The sequence below is a fragment of the Macaca fascicularis genome, chromosome 5 (genome assembly GCF_037993035.2).
Source record: "Macaca fascicularis isolate 582-1 chromosome 5, T2T-MFA8v1.1".
Lineage (NCBI taxonomy): Eukaryota > Metazoa > Chordata > Mammalia > Primates > Cercopithecidae > Macaca > Macaca fascicularis.
Genome location: NC_088379.1, coordinates 115,508,977 through 115,529,419, shown reverse-complemented (window position 1 = coordinate 115,529,419; position 20,443 = coordinate 115,508,977). Strand labels below are relative to the sequence as shown.

At 38.6% G+C, this 20,443-nt stretch overlaps 1 protein-coding gene across 26 annotated transcripts in view; it reads right to left on the bottom strand.

The window, feature by feature from the left end:
* EGF (epidermal growth factor) overlaps positions 1-19,199 on the bottom strand; it is a 100,409-nt gene extending 81,210 nt beyond the window's left edge. For all 26 annotated transcript variants that reach the window (XR_012435021.1, XR_012435023.1, XR_012435022.1 and 23 more), the window contains exon 1: positions 18,617-19,199. Coding sequence is in view for 19 of the 26 variants with exons in the window: in XM_005555679.4 (XP_005555736.3) it covers positions 18,617-18,743 (127 nt within the window). In the remaining 7 variants the exon portion in view is untranslated. The remainder of the gene's footprint in view (positions 1-18,616) is intronic.
* Positions 19,200-20,443: the final 1,244 nt, after the last annotated feature.

The following is a 20,443-nucleotide window of genomic DNA, read 5'->3' as shown; positions in this document are numbered from 1 at the left end:
AATATTACTAAATGGGAGGTTTTCATGTAAAAAAAAAGAGAAAGAAAAGGCTCTTTAAACATTTTAATATTCCTTACCACATAACACAGTAGAATCCTCTGTACATAATAGGCACTCAAACTTTTTGAATAAATCAATAAACTAATGAAGAAATAATTGTGTTCTGTTTATTTGAGCTTTCACTAATAGGAACAAAGCCATAGAAACAGATATATCAAATTAATAAAAGATGGGTCTAGTCAGTGGTACTTTTTCTACTAACAGCAATAATAAAAAAAAATTTTACATACTGACCTCATTTATCCTCAACATAACACTAGGAGCCAATAAGTCAGAGGGAAAAGAGAAATCTCAAGAATTTTTAAATTCATAAAACACAAATTATAGCACTAAATTCTGTAACTTTTCAAAAAAATAGAGTAATTATAAAACTACAAAATCAAAGTATAAATAATTAATACATTTTATCTTCAGATTTTGCCCATCTAAGAGCTAATCATAGCATACAGTTCCTAGCAACTAGGAAGACTTTTGACATTTTCAAATTGTTTCCCAAAATTGTTTGTTCAAAAGAATCACCCAGAGTGCCTCTCTGTGAGTGTGTGAGTGAATGTTTGTATTTTTTGCAGATTCCTACTCTTGAGATTCCAGTTAATCCAGCAGGGCTGGGCTGAGGGGTATGCTTTTTTTTTTTCTTTTTAACAGGCACTCCAGGTGCTTCTCAGGTCTTGGTGAACCCGGAAAACATGGATCTAATTAAGAGGAAATTCAGTGACGTTTCCCAAAGTCCCACCACTAGTAGGTAGTAGACTTGGAATTAGAATCCAGGTACTACACTCGCAATCTAGTACACTTCCAACTCTACCCTGCCTTGGTCTGGGTTGTCACTTGTCAAGATATTACAATCTTCATTTTCTTTGTGTAACCAATTGTAATTCCATTCCCTCAAAGCACCATTTGTTTTTCCTACACTGTCAACACCATGTTATGTAAACCAGAGTCCAGGCTATATTTGTAAGAATGTAATAAAATATAATTTTAAAGAAAATAAAACACTTTGAGAATTAGGCTTTGTGAATAATAATTACAGATGTGAAAGTATTTGGTTAATTGTGGAGGACTACATGTATATCATTTGCCATTATTCTGTTCTACCAATGGAAATGATAAATATGGTAATGTTTTTTCAGACCTGTCAAGGACTCTGTAAACACTGGTGTGTGGTACAGTCTGTGGATTTGAACATCAGCAAGGTGTGTGTGTTTGAACAGCTAAAGCTTTCCCATGTCAAAACTTACAACATTTGTTTTGGGGGGAAGTACATAGAAAATGAAATATCATTTCTAGGGAACACAAACCTTAAGGCAGCAAACAGGTCACAGCAAATCAATTAGAACCTCTGACTTCTCAACCTAGGGATTAGTAGGGGTTCTTCAGGAATTAGAAAGGAGTTCAGAATGTTTGGAGCATATTGAAGATGTTCATCAGTGACTACAAAAAACTATGACTACATAGCACAGAGGTCAGTGATGAAAAGCAGGCTTTGCTTGAAGTAGGAGGCAGAAACAGAACATTTCATAACATGTGCCCATTCATCCTCTGTGAGTCTGAGGGAGTGCCCCACACAGGTAAATGAGAAGAGACATTACCTGTCTTCTGCAGGCCTTGGGGGCAAACACTCACGAGAGCTAGTTAACACATAAATGATAACCATAACCAGATTAACAAGAAATCCTAGCTGTCTCTCAGGTCAACACTGCCACCTGCCCTCACCACCACAGGTTTCTTGCCCTAAATCTAGAGACAGACTGAAAGTTCACAAGATGCAGAGAGTGCAAAGGGAGCTTCTGGACCTCAAAAACTTCAGTGACACCATGAGAAAAGAATGTGGCTCTAAACCAATGGACCTACATAAGGAAGGCTGAGGCCTCCTCACACTGCTCCCACAGAAATCCTCTGAGAAGAGTCATTTATTACCACTCCCCAGGGGCTGACTTAAATGACAGCTTGGGTTTTATGAAGTACAGAACGTTTTATTCACTCTGAAAGACTATCTCATCTCCTCTTCAGTTATGCTACTTAAAAGAGCACTGTATTAGTCCGTTTTCACACTGCTATAAAGAAATACCCAAGACTAGGTAACTTACAAAAGAAAGAGGTTTAATTGACTGACAGTTCCACACAGCTGGTGAGGCCTCAGGAAACTTAAAATCATGGCAGAAGGCAAAGTGGAAGCAAGGAACTTCCTCACATGGTGGCAGCAGAGAGAAGAGAGAGCGAAGCAGGGAAGCCCCTTATAAAACCATCAGATATCGTGAGAACTCACTCACTATCATGAGAACGCCACTGGGGAAACTGCCTCCATGATCCAATTGCTTCCCACCAGGTCTCTCCCTCAACACCTGGGGATTACAATTCAAGATGGAATTTGGGTGAGGACACAGAGCCAAACCATATCAAGCACAAATGTACTTTTCACAGCTTTCTTCTCAGTTTATTCATCTATGTCAATATTCAGGTCAAGTGAGAGAGAGAAGCCAGATGATGTAAAAATAATACACCCAGAAGGAAGAGCCAGGCAATTCGAATTTAAGTCTTAATTCCATTTAAAAAAATACTCTGGAACTCATTTTACTTCCCCAAAATTGTGAAAGAAGATTGCCTAGAGTAGTGATAGAAATATGTCATCCAGAGCAGAAAATAGCCCCTCCTACCCCCAACCACATTTACATGTAAACTGAAGAGGCTTATTTCCCAGGTCCTCAGGATATTAATTGAGACTAGCAAGTTCACTGCAACGTGAAACTTGTTTTGTTTTGTTTTGTTTTCAACAGGACTTCTCAGTCTTTAATATGCTATTCCACACTCTAACACTCTAAGAGGGTCGGTGGAGAATTTCATCAGAATAATTATAGTCAACATATTGTGTGTTATCTCTGGCATAGCATGTTGAATGCATTATTTCATTTAATCGGAGAACACTAGGAGGTAAATGCTCTCAACATCTCTATTTTACAGAAGAATAAAGGAAAGTTTCAAGCAGTTTACTTGTCACAAGTCACAAGGCCAGTAAATAGTGGGGTATGGGTACAAAGCTATGCCTTTCTCATCACAGATCCTAGCTTTTAAAGACCAAGCTATACTGCTTATCTGAATGTACTAGAAATTGTTCAGTGTATTTTAGTTCACTTGTGTCAAGGAACCCACTCCAGGAGACACTGTTCTAGGCATATTCACCATAAGGCTGGATTCCCTACATCCATCTTCCAGAAATTAATTATAAAGCAGGTCCCTTTAAATAGATTCCTATAATTACATCACTGAATAATTTTATACCTACTTCTATAATATATTGCATTTGTAAACAAAAAATAAAATTCTAAGACTCCCAACCAACTGAATAGACCCATCCTCTTAACCAAGGCATTTCAAAGTTAACCTGAAAAACTAGTTCAGGCCATGATGGGAAGTGAGGGTTGGACATGCCTTATTACACCCTCCTGCCTTTGGAATTTAGACACAGCTGACCAGCATTAACATTAAAAGAAAGATCTTAAGACCTTCAAGACAGACTTTTTGTAGCAATAAGACAACCAAATTCCAGCCTGACTCTAGTATAGCATCACATGACAAACAGCAGACCCTGAAAGAAATAAAAATATTTTATCCCAAAATATATTTCTTTGACATGTTTTGAAATGGCCCTGCAAAGCTGTCTCTTGTTGAAAAAAATCTACATTCTGCAGATAATCCCCATTCATTTCTAGGTCTTTCCCCTGATGCATGAGAGAATTAAGTAAGAGTCTGGCACCTTTTTAGATCTTATAAGAGCTCTGAAGCCTGCTACCTGGAGGCTTCATCTGCATAACAAAACCTTGGTCTCCACAACCCCTTATCTTAACCCAGACATTCCTTCCTACTGATTCCAGGTCCTTAGATGATAAGTCTTTTAATTAATTGCCAATCAGAAAATCTTTGAAAAATTTTCTGTGACCTGGAACCTACCCCTACCCTATCCTACTCTTTGAGTTGTCCCGCCTTTCCTGATCAAACCAATGTACACCTTGCATGTATTGATTGAGGTTTATTATTTTGCTTATAGATGTCTAATTGGCCGGGCGTGGTGGCTCAAGCCTGTAATCCCAGCACTTTGGGAGGCTGAGACGGGCGGATCACGAGGTCAGGAGATCGAGACCATCCTGGCTAACACGGTGAAACCCCGTCTCTACTAAAAAATACAAAAAACTAGCCGGGCGCGGTGGCGGGCGCCTGTAGTCCCAACTACTCAGGAGGCTGAGGCAGGAGAATGGCGTGAACCCGGGAGGCGGAGCTTGCAGTGAGCTGAGATCCGGCCACTGCACTCCAGCCTGGGCGGCAGAGCGAGTCTCCGTCTCAAAAAAAAAAAAAAAAAAAAAAAAAGATGTCTAATTGGTCAAACACCCTTTGTTGAAAAAGACTGGACTTCCACCATTAAATTGCTTTAACATCTTTGTTAAATATTAAATGAGTGTACTTGTGTGAGATCGTTTCTGAACTTTCTCTTCTGTTCTATTAATTTATGTGTCTATCTCTTATCCAATAGTACAGCTTATTATAACTTTTAAAACTCATAATAATTCAGTTTTGCAGAATAGTGAACCATTATAATGTTCCTATGCTGTAGGTAATCCTTCATCTTAAGTAAGAATGTTTAAACACCCCTCAGCTTTTCAACACAAATTATGCTCAATTTTATTTAAAGTCTACCATTACTAGACTAAAATGAATTTACCAACATTAAAGCATTAGAAAAGTTTTTCCAAATGTTTCACACACACACACATACACACACACACACACACACACACACAGAGAGAGCAAAATTCAGAAATCACTATCCTGATCTGTCTACTGAGTTTTGCATCCACTTTCGGACATGTCTCTGGTGGACATCTCCAGCTGGGAATGTCCCACAGACCCAAAAGTCGCTCTGCATGTTAAAAACTGAGATTACATAACACCTTCTGATGAGTTTGCGTTTACTGAAAAACTTGAATTTGATAAAAAATCAGTTTAAAGATCAATATGTTTTGATATTTGGTTTTTGACAGCTTTTTTAAACAAAAGAAAATTTTCACAATTATATCTATATCAAATGAAATAAATGCATCATTGACTGTATTTACAAAATCACAAAATTTACTTTTTAATTACATCCCTCAATTATTCACCAATTTTGTTGAATTAGACCAGCAAATTTCTATCTTTCTAGATTTTAAATAGTAAATGAAAACTAACCAGAAGTTATTGCATTTTATGTTTTTAACAAGTAGATTTAAAAAGACAAAAACTCTGTATTTGGAAGATTTTTAAAAATAGCTTAGAAAGCCATTTGTAAACGTTTTAAAAGTGCAGACACAAGAATTGTTAATAGGTGACATACTGGCATTGATTCAACAATAAAATCACATAACAATGCAAACATCTCCAACATCTATCTTCAAACTACTCTCTTCCTACACAAATTTCTTATAATTAGTGGTCACTTTCTCACTTGTTAAAATGTCACCTATAACTTGGATAAAGTTTTGTTGTTTTAGTTATTTTTTGGGTAGCATACTACTGACATCTATCTGTAATCACAAAAATAAAAAATTTTTAAAAAGCCAAACATTTTTAAACACTTGTCCTTTTCTTTTTCTTCTTTTAAAGATGGCATCTCACTCTGTTGCCCACGCTGGAGTGTAGTAGCACAATCATAGCTCACTGCAGCCTTGAACTCCTGGGCTCAAGACATCCTCCTGCCTCAGCCTTCCGAAAAGCCAAGACTACAGTCACATACCACCATGCCCAGCTAAGTTTTTAAGTTATTTGTAGACATAGGGTCTCCTATGTTGCCTAGGCTGGTCACAAACTCTGGCCTCAAGCAGTCCTCCTGCTTGTGACATTTGACATTTTGTGACATGTAACATTTGACTATTCTATTAAGTGTTTTGCTTCAAGATACTTTGTGGAAAGTATATAAGACAAATATTTTTATGATTACTCCCCATCCAATACAAAGTATTATAAAGAGACCAGTTAGTCTTGTTTTATAGAAATAACTACACGAATGACGTTCCACAATGCTTGATGCAATTCCAGTTTCAACTTTGCCACACCGTCTTGCTGTGAAGGCTGTGGTGTTCTCTGTGATCTCACCAAGAATGCTTTTTGGTTGATTTTCTAGTAAATGCAGTGGATGTACCACTGCTGAATACACTTATACTATTTTTTTCATAGAACATTTTTTGATATATAAAAAAGTCATTTCTGACTTCTGAGAACTTTCACTGAGAAAATTTCTTTTCTGTTGCATTTTCTCCCTTACTCTCTCATATAAAAGAATTATAGTTCTCTGAGTATTTCATTGTTGAGGTAATTATGATAGTGGCTAAGATTACTGGCACTGGAGACAGAGTACTCATGTTGACTCATTATTAGTTCCAATACTATTGGCAGTGTGGCCTTCAGCACATGACTTAACCTCTCCGTGTCTTGGTTTCTTCATCTGCAAAAATAAAATGGGAATAATAATAATACTTATTAAAAAGAACAAGTAAAGTAATTCATGTAAAGTGCTTAGAATCTTGACTGACACATAGTGAATTCTCAGTGAATGTTGGCTATTACTTTCTAGGAAATAACCAAACACTGTGATATATTAGAAACACCTTTACTCTCATTCAACAGTATAATTGCTTAGTACTTAATTCATCACATTTTCATTGATTCTTTCTGTACAGTTTTCAGCAGTATTTATTTACAGAGGAACACATTTTAATTTGTTGTCATGTGGTTTTTCATGTATTATTGTAGCAATATTTTACCACCACAGGAAGCAGGAAGAACAAGTGTTTCAACAATAATATCAGGCTTTTCCTCTTTTGCCGTAATGTAAGAAACCTCAAGGGAGGCTTCTGACTTTTTTCATTAAGCTTAGTAAACAGAGTCGTCTTAACTATCATAACTTTGAACGCAACTGTAAAAATTATAAAAAATCATTTTCAGATTCTGGATACCCATTTTCAAATATCTTGCCTGTCCTGATGGCTTCATGTTACCATTAGCTAACATCTTCCCAGGTACACTTCACAATTTTTATGAGGTTCGCTGCTAATAATAACAATTGTAAATTCATTTATCAGCCTGTCTTCTTGTTAGTTTCTCTTTTTAACTTCTTTTTGGTCAGATCTATGGAGATTTATATTGCTTTCAGCTCTTATGCAGCCAACAAAAAGCTCATCCTAGGAATAAGAGAGGTGTCAAGGCTGCCCTTTCCTCATTATTCTCTTGGGTTTGCAATATTAGTGTTGTCTACAATTGTTAGTTTCTTTGTAGGAAGGCATCTGAGCCACTTGTTGAATTTTGTCAGAGTTCGTTTTGATAAAACCAAATAAGAGGATCCATAAGTCGTCAGGTAAACTGCTGACTGAGTTCTGGAGCCCCATTGCCCTGTCAGGGAACACCGTGTATGTGGATGAGTGATGTCTCCACTGTCAGCCCAAGCACCTAGCGTCCAATAAACACTTGCTGACTTGATTTGAGTTAATTCATGGATGTAATTTATATAAAAGGAAATTTCATTAATTCAATCCTACTTTCAAATTGCTTTCAACATAAAGAATTAGATATATTAAGAAAGTTTTCCTAAACCAACTTGAAACTATTAATTTTTTCTGGTAGAAAGAACTAATAAAATCATTACATCGATGGACTTTCAACAATCAGTCTCGGGAGGTGTCATGTGCATTGTAAATCTGGCAGAATAAGAGTCTAGGGTCCTGAGCTATATTCTCATAGGACCTGAGAAGCTACTTCATCTGTCTGGATCTCAGCCTCTCATCCATAATAAGAAGCAGTTGGGCTAAATGATCTTGAAGGTCCATTGTAATTTGACATTTATCAATTTAATTCACATTCTGTATGCACTATAGAATTCAATAACTTTCTTGTTTGTGGCACTTTGGCAAGGAGGCTTAAACTTGTGGCAAATTCCTACATAAATATTATTCATCTTAACCTCTACTTTCTGTAAGTCATTTCATTTTCTGCTTCTTGGAACTTCAAATATGAAATCAATAATGTATCATAGGCCAGGCGCGGTGGCTCACACCTATAATCCCAGCACTTTGGGAGGCCAAGGTGGGTGGATCTCTTGGGCCCAGGAGTTCAAGACCAGCCTGGGCAATATGGCGAAATCCTGTCTCTACTAAAAATACAGAAATTAGTTGGGTGTGCTAGCGTGCACCTGTAGTTCCAGCTACTCAGGAAGTTGATCACCTGAGCTCAGGAAATCAAGGCTGCAGTGTGCCTTGACTGTGCCATTGCCCGCCAGCCTGGGTGACAAGAGTGAGACTCTGTTTCAAAAAAGTAATAATAATAATTTTAAAATGTGTCATCATGAGTCCTACTAAATGAAGTAAAACAATAACTTAAAACGAATAACTTCCCCCTAAGTGATACTAAACACTCAATATTCTGCAGGAATTCTAAAAGTTAATCTACTGATTAAATCTATAAAAATTTTATTGGAGGTACAAAATTTGGTGTAAGTCTCATTTATGCTGAACACAATTATCTTCTCTCTTTTTCAATCAGCTTTAAATTTAGTTTCTCAAATTGCAAGGATAAACACATAAGTATTTGCCTATAGATATTACATCCTGAGTGTTCTAGACAAACATAAAAATGAGGTAAAATTAAGAAGCGTTGGCATATTGATATTTCCTGAGTCCAATTTCATTGTTCTCATTAATCCTACCCTGGTCATTAAGTTCTGGGCCCTACCTATATACATATATACCTATAGGTACAGCTATATAAATATACAGAAAAATATTTTATATAATTTTCTTGAAGACATATGTAACAAATAGCAAGATTAACTATTTAAAAAATAATTAGTGGGGAATTTGTGTCATATGTTAGGATAATAAAAAGGATAATTTTTTTTAAATCACAAAGAGCCTGCTGGTTAAGATGATTTTTAGGACTTAGCTCATCCCAGGAAACCAATTTTAGACTTCTCTAAGCATTGCTGAAAATTTGAAGAAACAGGTATTAGAAAAATTATAGAAGGCAAAGATGTTTCTAATATGTCTCATTTATGGTTTTTGGTAGAGAGTAATAGCCAATATTTGCTGATAACTCACTATGTGTCAGCTAAGATTCTAAGCACTTTACATGAATTAATCCATTTAGCACTCATATCAATCTAAGAGGTAGGTATTAACAGCTTGTATCAGCTCTAGAATTAGACCCTATCAATTTCAAAAGCTGAGGCCTAACATGATATGCCAGACATAGGGCATTGACCAAAAATGAGAGAACTTCTTCATGCAAAGTATGGCAACAAGCACTAGAACCATCTGCCCAAAACTGCTCCATTTTTGCCTGTGTGACAAGATCAACCCACTGTATAAAGAACCAACCAGAATTCACTCTGCTTAAAATGTATCCTTTGTTTCAAAATGGCACTGCATCTCTTGGAAGTAATAAATCCGGTAACTTCATATGTGTCAACATAACTCAGGTTAATGAGGATGTCATGCACTATGTGCTTCTATTAGCTCCTGTCTCAGAAGACAACATGTCAGTATTGAAAGACAGTCACTTATCCTCTTGTAGGTGTCCATGATTAGGTGCTTTTTAATGGATTGAAATCCTAGATGATCATTTTTCTTCAAATACCTCAGTTTTTCCCACTTACATGAAATCTTTGCCATGATTCATTAGAATAACCAGGAGAGATAAAAGTTCCAGTAGGTTTTTCAAATTTGTCTTCCAAAAAATAATAAGCCTTTTGATCCACTTAAAGCATTGAACATTCTATACAATGTTGCTTGAATCTAAAAGATGTAGTGGGTAAATTAACATTAATGACAATAACCTTTGCAATTTCCCTGCACACCAAGGAGAGGTTAATTTCCTGTGTGTTGAAAATCTTACAGCAAACAGAATAATTATGCGCTTCAGAGGAAGAGAGAAAAACACCAGACGACCCTTGGTAGCTTCAACCCTTTGGCATGTTTTTAAACCTCATAAGGGAAGTACTGGGCTGGTAGTGCAGAGGATTGGTGTCAACCAGCATGTATTATGACAAAAAATGTTGTTTGACTAATCTGCCTTTGACCTGTTTATACAAGAATGGTATATATGAAAAAGAAAGATCCTTTTTCAAGCTTTTAAAATTTTAACCAAAAAAGTGTTGGAATGAATAAAATAAAACACTGTCAACTGATACACGATGTGCTGAAGAACAAGGCAGCTGTCATGATGCTGTTGTGACTACCTGTATCCTAGCAACCACCTACCCACAGAAAGAACAACCTCATGGATGTAATCCCCTTACTACACACAAAGCTGGTCCATAGAACTCTGGAAAGCTAGTCTGAATGGAGGAAGGAGGCAGTGCTTTTCTCTGAAAGGACTCTTACATCACTGGGAAGAAGCTTTGCAAATAAATCAGGGCCTACCATGAATCACTGTCACAGCAGTTGGCTGGCTCTCAAATACCTTCACACACACACACAAATTCCAGTGTACTGAATGTCCTGGGAAATACTTGGGAAACCCAGACACTGAGAGGCATTAGTATTTTTGGCCAACTTGGGAGAATCAGAAAATCAAGTCAGAATGAAAAACAAAAAACAAAAAAAAAAAAAACAGATGCTCACACCGATTCAGATTCCAGACTTAGCAAGGAGGTCAACAGGTGATGAGAGTAGGAGTTTCTGCCTTGTATTTGGCTAAAACAACTGAAGTTTCTATACATTTGCTAATTCCCAGAATTGAGAAGAAAGCTCTGGAAGATACTGTTAAGAAATAGAACATCTCCTAAAGAAACACATGTTGACAAGCATTATTCCACAATTGCCTTTGGAAGTTATTAACTTTGGCCATATAAAACAAAAGAGTAAAGCATTTTCAGAGATAGTAAGATCTTCCAAGAAGTGTAAAGATCCCTTCTGTTCAGTGTAATTTTTTCATCTTCTACACCTGGCAATAATAGTATTTATCCTTCCAGTCCTGACTCTCAGTCATCTTGTCTTGAGCCCCAGCAAACAGGACAGCTGGAAAGGGCCTGGGATGGCCGTGTGCACAGCCACCTCAGTGGTAATAAAGAATCTCTACAAAGTTAATCTATGTTCTTAGTTCACCTAATATCTAGGCAATACTTCCTTCATGGTGAAAAATATTAGCATTCTGGAGGACAGTACTGGCCTGTAGGCAAGAAGTAAATAGACAGTGGGGACAATTACATTCCAATGGTCAGGATGTCTGTTGTTGCTGTTGTTGTTTCTGGTTCTTTCTTAAAGTTAATTCTAATTCTAACATGAGAACCTATAACATAACAAGACTAACATTTTGTTTACTAGCTCTAGGATGGCCCAAATTTGGAGTAATAATTAAACTAAGCACTAAACTGCTTCCTGGAATTTAAAATTTCTTGAAAAAGATTTAGGAATCCTTTAAAAGAACACGATTACTTTCTTTAAAACTGACCTAGACTTTTCTGAGAGATTCCAGGGCCTGCCTCTCTCATCCTCACCCCATCAAGTACTCTCCTCTGTTCTCCTCGATCTCTGGCCACAACAATCAGAGAAAGTGATTTCTTTCTTAAAAACTGACCATTTTGAAAACGCTCTCCAATGCAGTCATTTCCAGCTATTGAGGATAGTTATTGAGTCTTTAATGGTTTTGTTCACAATAAGTTAATAAGTTTACAAAAACTACTTCTGTACAATAATTGCTAAAATAGCTTAGATCAGGCAATTTACATTGGAAAGTTGCTAGGTTCTCCTAGTTTCCTCTATTGTAACCAAAGTGAGGAAAAGTTTAAGGACCTCGAACAGATTTTAGAAGACTTATTTTCCAGGTAAGAAATCTTTGCTACCTTTCATCTGAGGTTCAATGTTTGACTTTTTAACTCTGTATGGATTAAAAAACAACTTATAAATTGATCTATATGAATTTGTTAAATGAAACCTACACGTCAATGGTAAAAATAAAAGACATTGTACTGATTCACAAGCCAAACTATTTGATGCTCCCAATAGCAGACCACTGACTGACTAGGGAATATTCTGAGCATACTTCTCTATTCACAGATATGTATACTTTACACTTGACCTGACCAGTCAATAACTACTAAATAAGGACACATTTCTTTTTTGTAGTCAAATTTTTTGGACCGTGCCACCACAAGCAAATGGCTGGAAATTAGCCTCGTTTAAAATCTTCCCACCCTAGACCTTTCTGAGAGATTCTGGGGCCTGCCTCTCTTATCCTCACCCCATCGAGAGCTCTCCTCTCATCTCCTTGATCTCTGGCCACACCAATGTGAGGCCACAGTGCTCCTGGAAGTAGGTCCCCCCACCTGTCACTCATGTACCATGTCACCTGAGCACAAGTGAGATCAATCTCTAACTTTTAACGAAGTCCTCTTTAAGGATTGTGGATAATGGAGGAGGACAACCTATAGTATAACTCACAATCGCTGGCCATGACCAGACCTGTTAAAGTCTCTTTTCAAGTCGGTGCCCTGCCTTACTTATGACTTGTGTCCACCAAGCCAAAGTAAGGGCACTCCCCAGACCCGAAGTGCTGTAGTCCCTTCCCAGGCTCAGAATACAGGACACAGAGAGATACAGACAGAGGGAGACATGAAAGAGAGAGAGAGAGAGAGAGAGAGGCAGAGAGAGAGAGAGAGAGAGAAGCATGCATTCCATTCCTAATACCTGGGACTGCCTACGAGAACTTTCACTTCTGTCTCAAAATTAACATTTCCCATTGTAGAAGGAAAAGGAAAATGATTACTTTGAAACCAGGAGCCAGAAATTCTCAAATGAGTACACAACTGTTTTTGTTTAGCAAAACACATCGGTGCACTATTTAATAGTTTTTTAAAGTTATTTTCTTTTAAAAAGGCAGGTCTAGGATATGATCAGAAAAGCAAATTTGGAGGAAGAAGAAATCTAAAATGTTCTGCAGAGGATGTGGATGGTCTGAAGTAGATTAGGGAGGCCCAGGAAAGGGGCCAAGGTGCAGGTCGGTATCACTGAGGGAGAAAGAGGATTTGGCTCATGTGGTAGAAGACTAAGGCCCAGGAAAAAGAGATGTCCGGCAAGTCCCTTCCACAGACCACATTGTGTCACTTTTAGGAACAGGAATGAAAAATGTTTTGCTTTGTTGTCGGAAGTGCTGGGATGTAAGCAGCCCCCGCCCCTGCCCCTGCCTCAACCCCTGCAACAGCAAACCTTCAGGTAAAGTCTGTCCCCTCACAGCTCATAACAACTTTGTTTCCTCATTCTTTCAAGAAGTAAGTGAGACAGGGTGGTGGCTGGCGGGAGGTGGTGAAGGGTGGGAAAGGGACAGTACATGAGGGCAGCGAGACCCACAGTAGATGAATCATTCAGTAGGAGGCCCAGAAGGGACACAGAGCCTTGCCTTCCTCATCACAGTCCCCACCTCCAGCATCTTCCAAGACAGAAGAGAGAGACACTAGGTTTCCCGGAACATAAGATGGAGGTGCAGGCCACTTTAATTTAAATAGATGCTGAGCCCAGCAAGCCATAGGACTTGGCATTTCTCAGACTCCAGGCCCCACTCAGGAACATCATCTAGCCTTCTGCTCCTTCTGGAAGAATCTCAGCACAACCACATGCATTTCTGCTTCACCATTATACACTCTGAGAAAAGTGATTTGCTATGAATAACACACCTTTACTTGAAATTAAAACAAAAAACAAAAAACAAAAAAACCTAGTAATCAAGAGAAAGGAACAGAGCTTATAGTGAAGAAAAGGTAAATGTTTATTCTACCATTTCACTTCTTTTCTCAAACTGTCTTCCAAGGAGGGTGTATATCACATAGAGGCTATGTAAGATGGTTTGCTATTGTGTGGAAAGAAAATATTAGATATATTATTTGTTGCGTAATGTTCATTATATACACATGTTCATGTGTACAGTGTACATATTACATGTATGTAATTGATAAATAAATGTGTTTATTAGAAGCATATGCTTACATTTAAATTATTTTACTGATGGAACAGAGTCTGGAGACTACTGATTTAATAAACCAACTGAGACCAGGCGTGGTAGCTCATGCCTGTAATCCCAGCACTTTGGGAGGCCAAGGCGGGTGGATTACTTGAGGTCAGGAGTTCGAGACCAGTCTGGCCAACATGATGAAACCCGTCTCTACTAAAATTACAAAAATTAGCAAGTGTGGTGGCACATGCCTGTAATCCCAACTACTCAGGAGGCTGAGGCAGGAGAATTGCTTGAACTTGGGAGGCGGAGGTTGCAGTGAGCCAAGATCATGCCACTGTACTCCAGCCTGGGTGACAGAGCAAAATCCATCTCAAAAAATAAAAATAAAAACCAACTGATCACATGGGATCAATAGAAGCCCAGACCTCACCATCACACAATATCCCCTTGTAACAAACCTCCACATGTACCCCTGAATCTAAAGTAAAAATTGAAATTAAAAAAAAAAAAACAAACTAAAAGCTAAAAAACCTCCAGCCAATCATACTACATACAACTAATCCATTGAAATGGATTTTCATAAAGGCAGATTTGTAAATTATAAAGTAAAGTTTTTAATTTACTTGAGCCAAATTATTAGTCTGTTTACTTTTGATGGAAACAATCAATTACTTGCTCTACCCTGAACACAAGCAACTTCTAAATTGAATGTCAAATATTTGGACAAGCTCAAATTAGCCCCAAAATGTAAATTCACTGAGAAAACTAATTTACCATTTTTATATGCTTTTAATAACTTTAAAAATTCTCAAGAGAAGGGTTCCACACATGGGCAAAAATATGCAAAAAATTGAAATAATCACTGTCACTTTCAAGTGGCTTGTTTTTGCTGCTGTTAAAGTAAGATTATTACCAGTAAGAAACCTAACAAACAGACTTAATTTGCAATGAAATTTTTTATCAGTTGGTATAAGAAAAAGACAAACACCAGAGCCACAGTTCCACAAAGTTACTTATTCAAATCAAGTTGATATGTTTTTGTATTTTGAATAAACATTTCTTCTGATTACAAAAATATGAGTTATGTATTTTGAAATTATTTTGACTATAATTTTTAATGTTGTAGAACTATTATTGGGTTTTTCAATATGACATTTTGTCAAGTATAAAAAATGTTCAATGATTATAGATGAAACCAAGCCACATTTAGAAAATACTATTACCTTCATAAAAATAATTTTTAAAACAATAAAAACATTAATAGAATCTCAGGCTTAACGAGTGTTTATTATACGCCAAGCTCTGTTTTGTGCACTTTACACATATTAACTCAGTGGTTCTAACCCAGGCTGTTGGTTAGAATCACCAAGAGAACATTAAAAAAAAAAAAAAAATTGAGGCCTAGATTCCACTCCCAGAAGAGACTCTGATCCAGACTGCCTGGGGTGGCCGCCCAGACATTCGTGATTCTAATGTGCAGCCAGCATTGAAAATGAATACATTAACGCAATAGTGACAAGAGTCCTCGGAAGAGGGTACAATTATCTTCATTTTAAGGTAAGGAAAACGGGACACAGTTCACAAGCAGCAGAAATGGGATTTGAACCCAGGCAAGCAATCTGTCTCCAAAACTTATGCTGTTTACCAGTAAGCTCTACTACCTCTCCATGGCCAAACACCATTGAATATTTGGAGGATAGTTTCACTGCCATTAGAAGAGAAAAAAAAAAAAAAAAATTCGCATAACCCTGGCTGAAAAAACAAACAAGCTCCTGGTCTCAGAATTACTCTGGTTTGCACATGACTGGGACGCTGACCAAGCCTTAGCCGGTACTGAAATCAGTAATTTCACTGTTTACTACTAAAAGTGATCTACCCAGTTGGCTAACTTAGTGCCACCCCAGGATCCCTCCTGCAGCTGGGAGGCTGTACTTCTTCCTTACCCTTTATTTACCAAAAAAAGTTCATATAAGTAATGCAGGTACAGATGCCAAACAGGAACAGTTTCTTTTTCAACTGTTATTTGTCCTCCAGGGTAAATGGCCTTGAAAGTTCAGAAGCCACTTGCCAGCAGTTTTCTTTCCTGCTCTCCTCACCTGCTGCAGCTCAAGTAGAAGCTAACAGAAGACTCAGTTAATTTGTTAAAAAGGAGGGAGAGGGAGGGGAATAGAAAGAAACCTAACTGTGTTGCTGTCACTTGGTTTATCTGGCTAGCAGTCACATGAGTAACAATCCTGCCTAAGTTTACCTGAATACTGTTAGACCATAAAGCACTCTTCCTGCTGGGCCAGGTGGCTGCAGAGGTGATCTATCTCCATGCCAAGGGAAAGAAATAAGGCAAGTAGAATTTAAATGAGGGAAAATAGATGATGGCACCGTATCTGTTTAGAGAGGGGAAAGAAATACTATCCTCTGAAATGCACACAGCGACAGAGGGTGACCCAGGCAGTTATCAGCTAACATGAGACCAGGAGCGTAAAGTACAGGATTTAAACCAGTGACTTGCAAGAAATGGGGAAGCAGAGAGTCAGGGAGTCCCAAAGTGCTATCCACACATTCCACACTCCATGGATCTGTGCCGTGTCACTGCACTATTCAAACACGGCATCTCATCGTATGACTTGATCAAAGAGATCTAGCCAAGACATGGAGCCCAAGAGGACATTTATTGAGCACACTCGGCTAAGCACCTTGCTTTGGTACATGCTTGGTTATCTCATGTGATTCCCCACAGAAAGTCCTAAAAGCAGTGGGCGAGGGTATTATTTCCCAGAGATATTCTAAGGTAACTCAGTTATTAAGTTAGTGGCATGGATATGAAATGAGGCTTGTTTGTTTCTAAAATCTGTGGTTCCTTCCACTCTGTGACACAGTCTCCCCAACTCATTGTTTCTATCCTGGGTTTCATGTTTATTGGGTACAACCCACCTCAATGACGGCACTTCTGAGCCACCAGAGGCGGCAAGGAAAACAAGGCATAGACTTGCTTGCCAGCAGAAATCAGGCTATTCTGAGATCCTAGAGCCATCCATAAAAGCTCATTTTTGTAATTTCTTGGGTTCTGCTTCAGCAACCTGGGTTCTTTCCTAGCTTCTGGCTGCCTGAGAGATTGGCCCAACCATCACCCCTCACAACCCATGCAAATAACAGTGCCCAACTCTAGATATTTGCCAACTACTCCACAGAAAATTCTCCCACCCCAAAGAGAGTCCAGTCCATTTGACATAACTGTATACAAAAGTTCTACTTCTGCCTCCAACAGCTGAGTCTAAGGTTCATGGGGACATTTTTGTCATGTGTCACCCTCTTTTTGTTGCTGTTCTCTAAGACTATGTCATTAACAGATCAGAGAAAGATGCCTCATTCATACACGAGAATTTGCTGAGTACACACTATGGAAGCAGAAATGTCCTAGGTGCTGGGAACATAGAGATCACTAGCATTAAGCATTTCTTTCAAATACCCTAGAGTTCTGCTCACCTGTTACAAGGAGTGCTGCCTGAGTACAGAGTCCAGAGATTCTAAGCAAAAGCACCTGATTTCCTCACTGGGAACTTCCTTAATGGGAGAGCCAGGACAGCAGCCTAGCTTTGGCAGTTTGGCTCTGTTTTGCTCTCTTTATTCAAACTATTGTCTATTGCATACTGTCTTCCAGAAGTGTCTCTTCTGGAAACTGTACTGTGTTTCCCCCCTCGATCTACCTCTTTTTAAAAGCCAGACCCAATCTCAAAAGGGCAAGCTGATAAAAATGGAATGTCAGGGCAGCTCATTACCCTCTCATCAATGGAGGCAGCTGCCTTGTCTGAGCAGCAGGTTGGAGACCCACCCAAGGATTAAATAAATGAATTAACAGTTAGAGGGAGAATTTTTTCAGGCAATATCCTTTGGCAGGATTGTAATTCACATTCAGTCAAGCTCCCATTTCCCCTTGGTGAAAATTCCATTTAATATGAGAGGACAGCGTGGCTTATTTACCCACTGTCATATTTGGCAGTTCTCAAAGTTGCACTGCACCTGTTACGAAAACTCCGGAGTCGTGTCAGAGCCTCAGAAACAGTGAGAGTGGAGAGAAAGTGAAGGAGGTTGAAATTGAAACTTAGGTTAATTTTCACAATTACCTTTGTTCACAGTTCCCTTCCCATTTTTCACTAATTTTTAGCAACTTCTGAATTCTTACACTGTTATCAGAAGGAAGAATTTTTTTTCTTTGTGGCTTAAGAGTTCCAAACAGACAAACAGAAAATCAACCATCTGTTTCCCTAATTTCCAATATAAAGCCAATCAGCTAGGTGTTACTTACTCCTCTTGTCAGAATAAAAGCTGAAGCTTCCATGAAATGTTCTGCTAGTTTAAAATGAGGCATATTCACTTACATATAGAAGTACAGTTTGAGAGTTTTTAATTTTGATATTTGGTAGCAGAGTAGCTCTAATGGCCAGTAAGAAAATAAACATGCATCAGAAAACAAAAATGAAGCAACTATACACACCCAAAGACAAACTTTTTAAAATGCCCAAGTATACCAGATTGAACCAACAGGGATGTAGGGGCAGTTTCCCAGAGACCTGGAGCTCCTTTTCATTGCAGTACTTACCCACACGAGTAGAATTCCCACGTCCTGCAGGAGTACCTTCAGGACAGCTCCAGTGCTGTGGTGCTGAGAGACTAACACAACTAAATTTTAAAACTACTGGCAACAGAATGATAAGAGGGAGCAGCATAATCCTGATGGGTTTGAACTTTCAAAAGAAAACAGCTTGACTTTGCTGGAACATGGACCGGGCAAGGTGAGTATGTCTGACTCCAGATGCAGCTGCCTGAGTGGGGCCTCAGCCCTGGTGCATCTTTTACTCTCCCGTTGTGTTGTTGCCCTCCAAGCTCTTTCTTCAACTGAGAGACCTTCCAAATGCAGCCTGCCACGGGAAGCCACAGGAAAGATTTCTTTATCTATGTTTCTTTGGAAGCCAGTAAGAAATACCTGACACCCTTATGACAAATTTCACAGAGTTTAACAGCCCTGCTCTGGCTGACTTCACTCTGACAGACAGAGCAAGGCAAAGGCTTAGAGAGGAAAAAGAAAGAAAGAACTGATGGAAAGTTCCAGCCACAACCCTTGGATGGGGCTGAAAGAAGAAATATGGAGATACGATTCCTCTCCCAACACGGTTTCTCTTTTTGAAAAGTGGGATGACTCAGCTTTGCTTTTTAAAGCTCTTCAGGCTCCACCTCCTTTCCTTTAATGACACTTGAGTGAGCCTCTGTTTGCAAATGAGAATGTGGGCAATTCCTCCACAGAGGAAAGCAGGGATGGCTGCCAAAGAGGAGATAACTTGCTACTCACCATAAATATCCTGGGCAGAACTGGGAGAGAGGAGTTAGGGGACTGTTGAGACGCTCATGGTGAATGGCGGGAACTGCTAAATATTGGTTATGTTTTAATGTCTTGAAAGATGGAGACAAAATTAAACCATGCAGTATAAATCAATGATGAGCAGCACTGCTGATAGTTTGGACTGATAATAATTGATCCTTCACCTGAGCAATAGTAAAGATAGTTCACCTTTGGCCCATTATTTGAACGAAATGTCAATAGTAGTGCACATTCCAGGAGTTTAATCTTTTTTTTCTCTTTCTCCTGTATACTTTATAGCGGAATTTGAAAGATTATTCTTTCCAAATCAAAGGGAAATCCCTGAAGCCAAATGAAGAGATACAGTATGCACAGACACCTTTTCTTTCAGCATGAGCATGATAAAACATCACGAGAGGCCAGGAGTGCAGGGAAAGGAGTGGATTGTTATTACAGGGCCGTTGGAAAAAATAAGCTAACAGTGCAAAAGCTGGGAAGCACTGGAAATCCAGCACAGAGGAATGCTGTTCCTTCTCAGATAAATTGGGATTTTTTTTCACATCTCTGTGATAGAAAATAAGAACTAGATGTATCTGTTAGCTGTCTCCTCAACCACTTTCTACTTGGAGCAACAGCGGTTATTTCTTCAGGAGTACAACTAGGGCCCAAAAATACCCAGAAGGCAAACAATTTATAGCAGATTTGATGCACAATGGAAATTTCTGCCAGTTCACTCCATCCTGGAAAATGGACTTTCATTTAAGTTATGCTGATGTAGTGTTCCAAGTGCTAGTCAAAATGTACGTAAATCAATAGTCACAAAAACAACTGTCACACTAGTGAACACCCCATTACAGAGGAGAACAAAATAACTCTATGCCTTTTACTCATACTTAAGTATGTCCTGATTATTCTCCAAAGACTAGGTCACTTTTCTGAAAGTCAGGATTTCTCCTATTTCAGCCAGCCTCTGCCAGGCAGCTCTGAACCCTCACAGGAGAAACAGACCCTGGGGAGCCGGGAAAGAGAAGTCCTTTGGGTAGATGTGTGGAATATTCCATTGCTTTCTGA